Here is a 13099-nt window from a genome sequence, read left to right as displayed (position 1 = left end):
CTAAAATTTGACAAATAGAAAGTTTGTTGTAAATTATTTTGTATAATAAAAAATAATATAATTAATAATAAATTGTATAATCACTGGAACCGCAATCATTATAACAGTAAACATGAATACAAATGGATTAATTTTTCAAATCAAGAAATTGTAATACTTAATTCGGAAATGTTGGTAAAATTCTTGAATAAGCATTAAGATTAATTTGTTTAGTTCTACATGCACGTTTCTCTCACATTTATACAAATAGGGATTTTCATAAAACAATGTGTTATCTTCCGAGTTAGTCCGAGAGATTGCAATTCTAAACCGTTTAAACCGCAGCTTATTTTTCGTGCAGTGTGTATCGAGAAATATTCCATAGATTTGGAGTTGTTTGGTTCAGTGTACTGATTGGGAAAGCTGTCATATGTGCATTAAAAAAATTGTTTTGATCAGTAACCTTTTTTGCCACCGCAATTACAAGAAGCTCATCTAAGTATTTTTTTCTCTGAAGTGACTTTCGTGATAAAGACCTACATTCACTTCACTTGGTTTTCACCGTGAAGTGATACCGATAATAAGGTAAAAATCACTTCACTTGGTTTTCACCGTGTAGTGATACCCGTAATAAGGGCCAGTATACTAGCTGACCCGTCGAACTTCGTCTCGCCCTAAGACAAGGCCTGACAACTGGCTTCTTATTCTTCCTTTCGAATCATCCTTTTCGTCATTTTCGCCCTGTGGAATAAATACCAACGTATCAGCTACAGTGTAGCCATATTTACAGATTTTTAAATAATTTTGTGCTAAGAAAAATATATTTATTTAATTTAAATTTTTAGACTCGGTTTTTGATTTCCAATAAACATGAAAAATGTTTTGGTGAGTGCATTTTTTATTATACAGGGTGATTTTTTAAGAGCTTGAGAACTTTTTTAAACAATAAAACGCATAAAATTTGCAAAATCTCATCGGTTCTTTATTTTAAACGTTAGATTGGTACATGACATTTACTTTTTGAAGATAATTTCATTTAAATGTTGACCGCGGCTGCGTCTTAGGTGGTCCATTCGGAAAGTCCAATTTTGGGCAACTTTTTCGAGCATTTCGGCCGGAATAGCCCGAATTTCTTCGGAAATGTTGTCTTCCAAAGCTGGAATAGTTACTGGCTTATTTCTGTAGACTTTAGACTTGACGTAGCCCCACAAAAAATAGTCTAAAGGCGTCAAATCGCATGATCTTGGTGGCCAACTTACCGGTCCATTTCTTGAGATGAATTGTTCTCCGAAGTTTTCCCTCAAAATGGCCATAGAATCGCGAGCTGTGTGGCATGTAGCGCCATCTTGTTGAAACCACATGTCAACCAAGTTCAGTTCTTCCATTTTTGGCAACAAAAAGTTTGTTAGCATCGAACGATAGCGATCGCCATTCACTGTAACGTTGCGTCCAACAGCATCTTTGAAAAAATACGGTCCAATGATTCCACCAGCGTACAAACCACACCAAACAGTGCATTTTTCGGGATGCATGGGCAGTTCTTGAACGGCTTCTGGTTGCTCTTCACTCCAAATGCGGCAATTTTGCTTATTTACGTAGCCATTCAACCAGAAATGAGCCTCATCGCTGAACAAAATTTGTCGATAAAAAAGCGGATTTTCTGCCAACTTTTCTAGGGCCCATTCACTTATTTGCAAGCGTTGCTCGTTAGTAAGTCTATTCATGATGAAATGTCAGAGCATACTGAGCAAATAATAATGCATGAAAATCATAACCTCAAAAAATCTGAGCAAATACTAATGCATGAAAATCCTAACCTCAAAAAAATCACCTTTTATATTAATGCTTAAAAGCAATTATTTGAGCTTTGATGACAAAACACGAAATATTTCATGTTGAACTCAAAATCGATTCCATTGTTGACGTATTACTGGATCGTTTGGAAACCGAAAAAATCTAGTTTGGAAAGAACTGCTCAGTGCGACCACAGTGTGGAACACAACAGTTCATTCTTCTCGTAAAACTTAACACACTTTCGAGTTTACACTAATTTAACAAATCTTTTATGGTTACACTTTGATTCACTAAAAAGACACTTGAATTCACTAAAAAGGCTTGATGCTGATTTTAATTACAAAGTGCTGCCACTATAAACTATAAACAATTTTCATTTTCTTTGGTGAGCTAAAATTATTCATTTTAATAAACTTGTTTTCTGATTTTCTTTATACTTGGCATCATTGCTCGCGTACCCTGCAAAAGTTTTTTTCTTTTCACAATGTGCGGGTGGCAACTTCAAAATCAGCCAATCAGAAACTGGTCCATTTTGGAACAAAAGCAGCCCCCCCAGTTGTCAGGTCTTGTCTTAGGTCTCGCCTAAAAATTATTTGTTCGCAGTTATGAATTCGGATAGCAGAATTGTCAAACGACTAAAAGGGTTAACGTTTCTCTCCAATATTTCTCTGATTACTTATCCAACAATCGACGGAATTCGACACACATTCGCTTTAGCTCAAAAAAGCAATATTACCAAAAATTAATGTGAAAATGTGAAATACTTCTGTTAAGAAAACAATGAGCAAATGTACAGATTGTCATCCCATCATTTGAGTAAATAAAGAATCTCTCTCTCTAATGGCTTCGACATAATGGGCCGAATGAATAAAATGTAGTAAAGTCTGTTATTTGTAGTATCTTCTCAAAAACAAAGTCCACAGAGTAAAACGCGTTTGATATGAATAAAAAAATCAAGTTCGAACATGTACTTAATTCTACCTTCGAATTTGAGCATTCATTGCATGCCGTTTAGAATTGGAGCCGGAAAATCTGTAATAAGTATGCACAAAGGAAGAAACGTACTTACTGCTGCAAAAATGCCACTTAACAAATTTTTCTACTTCACTTTATCAGCAAACACACGAGTAGCAACTTCTGGAGCTACCTGCCGAAAAATTGTAGTAAATACTACATGTTCGAAAGTTGTTGTGTAGTAAAGTCTCTGCTTTTGACAGGAACGTGATCCACTGATTTACTACCGAAATTCAAGCATGCTACGTTTTATTCATACGGCCCAATGGACATAAGGTGTCACGCTTTCTCTTCCAGATGTGATTCTTGCTTTCGGTAATGGATAGAAAAGTTCACTAACCAGAATTTTTTATTGATAAACTTAACACATTCATACAAAGCATACAAACCATTCTAAACAGTCCGTTTTAAGGAATTACCCATACTTGAATGTTCACCCGACGCAACAGAATAAACTTTGAAGTAGTTCCTTGTAGTGCCTCGCGTACTTTAGGGCTCTAATAAAGTGGATATTGTTCAGGTACCAGGCCCGTGCACAATTGAGTACATATTATATTAAAGTGCAAATAACTTGACTTTTCCTTCAAATTTGTGCGCCTTCCCCACCCTTGAATCTCCATCCTCCTCGAACCTCCCCCTTCTTGAACACCTGCCACCCTCTTTTGAAACCCCACACGGGCCTGTCAGGTACTGTGGAACTTTTGGTTGCTTGGAGAGACTTCGCTTAAATTTTAGTTTGATATTGATCTTGGCAATTTGAACATTCTTCTCAGAATATGAAATATAACATGGCAGTATGAATCCATTATGATAATCATATTAAACATTGATATCTAATGGCCACTTATTATGTGCGCATCATTAGAAAGCAAGGAAAATCTATTAGTTTGACATTAGCGATTCTACAGAACAATCTTTTCATTGATTCAATCAACAATTTTCTGATTTGTTAAACTCGCGCTCACGATGACCAATATTATTTATATAACTCCATTACACACAATCCATCATCTGGTAAACGATATCAGAACTTTTTCTCCTGCCTATAGCGGTTTTCTAGAACAGTCATTTGCATTCCGTTATTGAGTCATATGGCAAGCAATAATTTTGATATCCAATTAAGCACGTGGCTCGAAATGACAAATAACATGAATGAAGTATGCATGTGAAATCTCCACACATCTAGTATTCTTTTCTTCGACGACCAAACACTTACCTTATGATCAAAAAAGAACCGGAATTTTCATTTTAAAATTCCCGCGCTTGTTCAATCGGTAAACTTTTATTCTCTCAACGTTGGCAACACTTTTATACATATTCTGTCAAATTTTGACGCATATCGTACGATTAGTTTTTGTTTGGCGTCTATACAAAGATCTTAGAACAACGTGCGTGCATCAAATTTTGTGTTGCAAATGGATTTAAGTGTTCCGAAACGTTGAAAATGTTAGAAAAGGCCTGTGGTGAATCGTCTCTAGGAAAAACACAGGCATACGAGTGGTATAAACTGGTATAAACGCTTCAAAGGTGGTCGTACAAGCTTGGACCATGATGAGATCCCTGGCCGCCCAACAACATCTGTTACTGAAGAAAACATTGAATCGGCGAAGCAAATCGTGTTGCAAAATCGTTCTGTACCGATTAGAGAGATTGCTTTGTTGTTGGGCATCTCTTATGGATCAGCTGAACACATTTTAACTGATGTTTTGGGTTTGAAACGCGTCGCTTCTCGGCTGGTGCCAGAAAAGCTGAATTTCATTCAAAAACACCGGCTCACACAGCGTTGGTTGTGTCGCAGTTTTTGACCAAAAACTCAACCAATATCATCAACCAAGCACCATACTCTCCAGATATGGCCCCGTGTGACTTTTTCCTCTTCCCCAGACTCAAATTGCCATTGCGGGGAACGCGTTTTTAGACCATAGAGACCATAAAAGAGAATGCGCTGCGTGAACTAAAGGCCATACCTTCGGTGGCCTATAAAACTTGTATGGAAAATTGGATCAAGCGTTGGCATGCATGTATTGCCGCAGGAGGAGAGTACTTTGAAGGCGATAATAAAGAAATTTATTAAAAATTGAAATTGCGTTTTTTAATAAAATTCCGGTTCTTTTTTGATCATAAGGTATACTCTGACTCCGAGTAAAACGAACACGTGGTACGCGCCCTATACAACAACTCATTAAAAAACAGTAAAAATAAACTCGCATAGATGCGTGGTTCGACCCGAGAAAATTTTCAGAGCGAAAATACGCCATTGGAGTCCGATCTAGAGCGACCTCAGGTTGCTAAAACAAACATATCAAACGTTGTTTGGGTGACTCTGGGTCAGCTTTCGGGCTGCTCTGATCAATAAACGAAAACGGTATTATACAACTCGTTGCGCGCTAAACATCAAACGTAGATCTAGCAATCAATGGCGACTTTTTCAACGGAAAATTCCATTGTCCATACAAAACAACTTTGTGGATTTTTCCCACTTTTCCTATTCTTTTGATGTACGAACCCGATGGTGGTAGAAACTAATCTAACAAAAAAGATTCACGTAAATCCGTCAAAGTCAAAGAATATATATATATATATATATATATATATATATATATATATATATATATATATATATATATATATATATATATATATATATATATATATATATATATATATATATATATATATATATATATATATATATATATATATATATATATATATATATATATATATATATATATATATATATATATATATATATATATATATATATATATATATATATATATATATATATATATATATATATATATATATATATATATATATGTGTGTGTGTGTGTGCTTTAGAGTGAAGTCGATTCCAAAAAATATATCTTACTTATTTCGCCTAATTGGGACAATGAACGAGTATCTCGCTTCTGTCCACAGACAGCGTCACAATGATTTAGCAAGTTTTTAGTTCTTATGTAGCCTTCATCATTCGGGATCACTCGATGATGATGAAGAGATGAAGAATTTCGGAACGAATATTAAGCAATTCATTTGCTTGCTTTTGATAAAATGGGTTAAACATAGATAATTTATGGAAATCGGATTGTTTAGAAAATAGGGTTTTCAAATTAGTTTTCTAAGTTTTTCAAATAGTAAAAATATGTTTGTTAAGAATTCATTCGCCAAGCGGTCCTACAGCGTTCAAAATCATACAATTACGTAAAAATCATACAATTACGTAAGATCTATTATATGATTGTTAGAATATTTCTCATACTATCTCTTAGACGGCGCTAGTGAGCATATGAAGTTCTAAGCTTTTATACCTAGGAATGAGAATTGTTTGAAACCTTTTCCATACTGTTGAATATAATGCTATGAGTATTTTCAGAATGGGTTTGGAAAGTAGAAGTCTCGTATTTTTGCTTTCTTCATGTAAAAATACTAATCACTGTATAATTCGAATTGTGTATGTTTTAGGGACGGAGAAATAGAATTCACGCAGGTGGGGAGTGAACAAATTTTTGTAGGTAAGTTAGCGGTGGAAGGGGAAGCATTTCTTGGTGTGGAATTCCACACCCAGACATTTCCTAGGTGTGAAATTCAGTGTACTCCCAATAGGGAATCCGCTGCCTCTAGTATGATTTATATATTAAAACATATTTCAATTCTATGAACTAAATGTTGATTTAAAAAAATATGATATAAAGAAGTGCGTATTATTTAAAAGTAAATTGATCTATTTTAAAGGACTAATTAGTTGATGCATGAAAAAACAATCACTTTGGCCATACCGATCGTCGGTTTCTGAAACACAGACAATAACGGTCAAAACAACAACCGAAAATAATAGTCAAAACATTTAACATTTTTTTAAACTAAACGCGAAAACTATTAGAGAAACTCATACTTAACGTACTCCACCAGAAAGAAATCGATGATGTCAAATATTTTTTTCATATCAAGTTCCTGATGAAGATATTTATGAGGCTGACGATCAACGAGAAGAGAATGCCCAAGCTGCTATTCATCCTCGAAAAAGAATGAGGCCTTTAGACCGGATCTTGTGAAGGCTCAGTATACCAGGAGATCGCTAAGGGGGATGAACTAGCTTCAGTTAAACGTGGCACCAATGATCGTCAACCTTTCCTGTTCTACAACATTAATCTGTAAAAGTGTTGACAAAAATCTTTTCATTGATCACGGTTATGGATCCGGATAACTGCCACAGGATGTCGAAGCATTTTTTAAAACGCAACACAGGATGGAAGAAATAATTGTTCCATTTAAATATGCAGTCCTATTTTGATGCATTTATTAGGTTGTTGCTTTTGAATAATCATTTTTGGATATCCACAAAATTTTTGCCTCGCTAGTTGTTTTCAAAAGTAACAGCAAAAAGGTAACATAATGTGATATCAGTTGAAAAATTGATGAGCTGAAATCAAATTAAGATTTCAATGTGATGTTGCTATCATAATTAGATTTCGATTTGCTCTCGTTTTGATGTTTGACTTTGCTCGGGTAGCCCCCATGTTTAACGGTTGTTTGGATGTTTTTCTTCTGCAGTTCAGTGCCCGGTTTCCACCATATTAAAATTCTTCCATCTGATCTATAAACATTAAATTTACTCTCATCAGAGAATAGCACCTTGTACCAGGAGCTGGTTGGATGATTCAGATATTCTCTTGCGAAGATCATTCTCTTAGCCTGATTAACCTTACTAATTAAAGGTTTATTACGGCACACACGAGCACTATACTGAGCTTTATTTAAAACTTTGTGCACTGTTCTGGAGCTAACATCCTTTCCACTAAACTCTTGTAACTCTGCTCGTACTTTTGATGAAGAAGTTTTAGGCTCTTTTACAATAGTTTGAATAACTTTTTGTATTTCTCTATCCGTTAATTTGCATGGTCGTCTTTTTCTAGCTTCATTATTGAAGTTTTCGCTATGTTCATAGCGTTTAATTATACTCTGAACCGTAGTTCTGGTTTTACAAACGCTTTCAGCTATTTCGGTAACAGATTTGTTCAACCTGAACAAGTTTTTAATAATCTTCCTCGGTTCCACCGTAGTTTCTTTTTCTTTTCTACTCATTTTATTTCAACTGAAACAGATCACGCGAAAATAAGAAAATTCTACTCAGAACAAACATTTGTATATGAAAAACTAGCTGACCTATCGAACTTCGTCTCGCCTATTATTTGTTCGAATTTATGTGGGCAGCAGAATTGTCACACATTCGTTGTAGGTCAAACAGAAATATCATCACAAATTATTGTAATGATGTGAAATACTTCTGTTAAGCACTGAACTGAGATCCCTCTCCAATGGCTTTGACATAATAGACGTTTTCTCTTCCAGATGTGATTCTTGCTTCCGGTAATCGATAAAAACCTCACTAACCATAGTTTTGTATTGATAAATTTAACAATATTTTGAATAGTTTCTTTTCTAGAGTTGTTCATTTGATAGAGTAATAAATATTTACAATTTGTGTTTAGCCCAAGTAACCAAAATTTCGTAACAAAAGGTTTGACCGTTTTTAAGGAATTAGTCATACTTGAATGTTCACCCGACTAAATAGAACAAACTTTGAAGCAGTTCCTTGTACAGCTTTTAAGCAGCAAGAAAGTTTTCTCAAATTATTTTCAGTGCGTTCAAGTTGCTAAAAAGTGCCACGCGTACTCTATAGCTCTAATAAAAAAGGATATTTTTCAGTTACTGTGGAACTTTTTGTTGCTTGAAGAGACGACACTTAAATTTTAATTTGATGTTGATCTTACCAATTTGATCATAACATTCATTATGGTAATCATCTTGAACATTGATCTAATCAGCAAAATTCAAGTAAAATCTCTTAGTTTGACCCAGTGTTGCACATATTCTTCGTGTAACTAATTCATTCACCCATCCTCGATACGAATATGCTGTCTATACTCATGCCCGTCTCGAACATCGTTGAACTATTCACTTCATGAAAGAGAGAAGGGTGAAAATTAATAAGCAATAATCGCAGAGAACCCGAATCTACTAATACATTCTTCGCTGCTGGTATACATCGTTCATGTACGTTTTATACATTCGTTTGTCATTCGTTCGTTTACTTTACTCTTCGAATTGATTCGAATAGCGATGGTCGTTGGATTATATTTGCAGTGTTACCAGATCTTTCGGCCTAAAAATAACAATCATATAATTTTTTGTAACGAATACTTATGTCCCGCCTGAAATGTGAAGTATTTCATCCAACAACAATAAATAATGTCTATTTATCAACAAAAAATGCTAATCAGGTGAAGCAGTATTTAAAGAACCTGTTACACTTGAATTATTATATCTATAAGAAACATAATTTAAGATTCATCTATAAGAAACATAATTCAAGATTCAAGAACGAAATACCAAGACCAGTTATGTGTTACAATATCAACGTCGTTAATCATCTCAAAGTTATGTGTTACAATATCAATTGGTCATTTCCTGCGGCTTGTTGTTTCTCAGTTTACCGAGTTCTCTTCACTTATCTCCCATAGATCAGGTGCTTGATTCCAGAACCGTGTCGTTCTCTGTAGCTTGCCATTGAGAAGCTCGTCGCAGAACTGATTCCCTCTGTGTGGCTCACCGCACATTCTTTCGTAAAAAGATTACCGCGATCATCTCAAATTCCAGTCTGTGATGTGTGGCCGCAATCACAATCCTACTGACACTTTTTACTTCGGAAAACCGAGTTCTGCTTGTTCCGCACCGATTTTCGTTCGGTGTGGCAACATCCTCGCTATTACTGCACTTTTTCGTTGTTCTCGTACTTATTACGGTTGCTGCAGTGATTATTTGCCGTAGTTTAAATTCTTCTAGTCATCTTCAACAGTCGCCTCGTTATGCTGCTTTTCTATTGATAGCACTGACTCCAGCTGATAGGCGTATTCCTCGGCAGTACGTACTTTAATCTGCTCGATATTGAGTCTCGGCGCTTGTGCGCGACGAGTGTTGTGTACCATCGATAGTTTTGAGCACATACAGACTGACTGGGTAGGCACGGACATTAATGCCGTCAGAGAAGGATCGTCCGTCGAAGGAAAAGTGGTCGAGTTGGTTTTCTGCATGCTGGTCCGGTGATCTCCAGGTGACTGGATATCGTTGCGAAGGAAGAATTTGTTTAGAGCTACCATTCCTCGCCTTGGTGGCCGTTGTCATTTGATGCCGTCCGATCACATGACTTTACATTGCCTCGCGGTGCTAGGAGATCTTCATGCAGCGTAAGGTCGTATCCTGGGAAGTCATGTGAGTTGCAATTCGATGTACCGAATTTCCTATCTTAATCCTTTGCTCCTCACCTAGATGTCGGTCGCAATAGTTTAATAATCGAATATTAGTTTCAAACTAATCGATTAAATATTACTCTAGATATTACGACATCCCTACCCGTCAGATTCTCAAACACGCAAATAAGGTCAAAAAGTATGTTTGGCCCAAAGAGTGTAAAAGTATTCTAAATTTCTGGCCCAAAGAGGTTGAAAATCTAAAATAGCATTGCTCGATTCATTTTGTGAAATGCGTTTCTTTAGGCAAAATAGTGAATAATTTTCTCTTCTATTTTGGTTTCAGTAAGTTTCTTTCCGTCGAGCTGCTACTACCGAAGCCATGGAGGAAGATACTGAATACAAGAAGCTACCAATCGACGAACGATGCGTGCATAAGTTGTGGAAGGCTCGTGTAGATGGGTATGAGGAGGCAGTGAAATTATTTCGTACGATTGACGATGAAAAGTCACCGGAATGGAACAAATACTTAGGACTCATAAAAAAGTTTGTCATCGACAGTAATGCAGTTGCACAAGAAAAAGGTCTGGAAGCGGCGCTGGTATTTGTTGAGAACAGTGGGAATGCAGGTAAAACAGTCGGTGAAGTTATGGGAGGAATAATTACAAAATGCATTGGGGCTCCAAAGGTCAAAACCAAGGATTTAGCTGTTCAAATTACGTTAATGTATATAGAGATCGAAAAACACGAAATTGTGTTGGAAGAACTGTTGAAAGGCACAGAACAGAAGAATCCTAAAATTGTTGCTTCATGTGTGGTAACAATTACGCAGGCTCTTAGAGAGTTTGGTAGCAAGGTAATCAGTATAAAGCCAATTGTGAAAAAACTACCAGCTCTTTTAAGTGACCGCGACAAGTCAGTACGTGATGAATCAAAGTCGTTAAGTATTGAAATCTATCGTTGGATTGGTGCCGCATTCAAATCACAGATTGCCTCTCTCCCGGCTGTCTTATTGTCCGAACTAGAAGCGGAGTTTGAAAAAGTCGGCAATAGCAAAGCAATTCCAACGCGATACTTGCGTTCACAGCAGGAAAAACAAATGTTAGCTACGGTTGCTAGTAGCGGTGATGTGGAAGACGGAGCAATAGACGAAGAGGTAGATGAAGCGGAGGAGATCGATCCAATGGATTTGATTGATCCGGTCGACATATTATCTAAACTCCCGAAAGATTTTTATGATAAGTTGGAAGCAAAAAAATGGCAAGAAAGGAAGGAGTCTCTGGAATCGTTGGAGATTTTGCTACAGAATCCAAAACTTCAACCAGGAGATTATGGTGATGTTGTCCGGGCTCTTAAAAAGGTTATTTCTAAAGACACCAATGTAGTTCTTGTTGCACTTGGTGGAAAATGTTTGGCATTGCTTGCCAAAGGATTGGCAAAAAAATTTAATCCATACGCTGGGGTGTGTTGAATATTGAATTGTGGAAGCATGAACTTGTTCATCGTACTTTTTATTTGCAGGCATGTATTCCAGCTATATTGGAGAAATTTAAGGAAAAGAAGACTAACGTCGTCACTGTTCTAAGAGACGCTATAGATGCAATTTATCCATCCACAACATTGGAGGCGATCCAGGAGGACATCTTAGAAGCACTGGGAAATAAAAATCCAAGTGTAAAAATGGAAACAGCTTCATTTTTGTGTAATTTTGTTTAAAAACACTTGGGATATACAAACGTTAAACGTCATATTTTTGCAGCTCGAGCTTTTACCAAGACTTTACCAACACTAATAAACAAAAAACTTTTGAAAGCGATTGTAACGACTCTTCTTAAAACTTTGAATGAATCAGACCCGGCAGTTCGTGACGCATCAGCTGAAGCACTTGGGACTGCAATGAAGCTAGTTGGTGAAAAGGCCATTGGTCCATTCCTTACGGAAGTTGATGCATTGAAACTCGCCAAAATTAAGGACTGTTGTGATAAAGCAGTCATTACGATTAAAATTCCAGGTCCAAGAAAAGAACGACCAGCTACAGCTCCTGCGAAGAGCTCTGCCGCGCCCATAGTTACTACGGGAGCTGTGAAGAAAGGTGGTTTTACTGAACCAAAACCAGTAACCAGACCAGCAACGGCTGGGGTTAAGAAATCTGTAGGGCTAAAAAAAATACCTGGTTCTTCTAATGCTAGTGGAGGAATGAGTTTATCAAAATCGTCAAGTGCGTCAAAGGTTCTTCCAACAGAGCGTGATATGTCACAAGAAGAAATTGACGAAAAAGTGACAGATATTTTGCCTCCAGATGTTGTTCAAGGGTTGAGTGATTCAAACTGGAAAACACGCTTAGCGGCAGTCGAAACTCTGTCGGGTGTAATATCTGATTTCGATTCCAATTGTTCTCACTCACAGGTGATCCTTCGATTCCTTGCGAAAAAACCAGGATTGAAAGATACAAATTTTCAAGTGCTGAAAATAAAACTAGAATGTGTACGGGCGACAATTGAGCGGCTTGGTATTACGGCTACGACTGCGAATTATATAATAAATGACATAACAGAGAAGTTGGGTGATGTGAAAAATAATGGACCTGCTGGACAGGCGTTAACCGCAATCGCGGATTCAATGAAGCTAGAGTATGCGGTTTCCAAAGTAATGGAATTTGCTTTTGAGCAGAAATCACCAAAAGTCCAACAAGAAGCGCTTACATGGGTTAACAACGCCATTAAAGAATTCGGATTCCAGGTCAATCCAAAATTGTTACTGGATGATTCTAAAAAAGCTGTACAAAGCATAAACCCAGCAGTACGAGCAGCAGGAATTTCCTTGCTTGGTACCATGTATTTGTATATGGGTAATGCATTAGTTATGTTTTTCGAAAATGAGAAACCAGCTTTGAAACAGCAAATTCAGGCTGAATTTGAAAAATGTGCTGGACAGAAACCTCCCGCTCCTACTAGAGGGCTGTCAAAATGCTCCAGTAAAGCATCAATGGATGATAACCTCAACGAGTAAATGATAATTTTATACTTATGATGAGCTAATCAATTTAATGCAAATTCTTT

At 36.6% G+C, this 13099-nt stretch overlaps 1 protein-coding gene across 3 annotated transcripts in view; it reads left to right on the top strand.

The window, feature by feature from the left end:
* The window catches only part of LOC131439290 (protein mini spindles), a 62205-nt gene that overhangs the window by 13446 nt on the left and 35660 nt on the right, over positions 1-13099 (top strand). For all 3 annotated transcript variants that reach the window (XM_058610131.1, XM_058610133.1, XM_058610132.1), the window contains exons 2-4: positions 10387-11502; positions 11562-11742; positions 11800-13045. In XM_058610131.1, coding sequence (XP_058466114.1) covers positions 10423-11502; positions 11562-11742; positions 11800-13045 — 2507 coding nt within the window. In that variant the 5' untranslated portion in view covers positions 10387-10422. The remainder of the gene's footprint in view (positions 1-10386; positions 11503-11561; positions 11743-11799; positions 13046-13099) is intronic.

Source organism: Malaya genurostris, chromosome 3, assembly GCF_030247185.1.
Source record: "Malaya genurostris strain Urasoe2022 chromosome 3, Malgen_1.1, whole genome shotgun sequence".
Classification (NCBI taxonomy): Eukaryota; Metazoa; Arthropoda; class Insecta; order Diptera; family Culicidae; genus Malaya; species Malaya genurostris.
The sequence above is the reverse complement of the archived record's forward strand: the minus strand, read 5'-3'. Positions and strand labels throughout refer to the sequence as shown.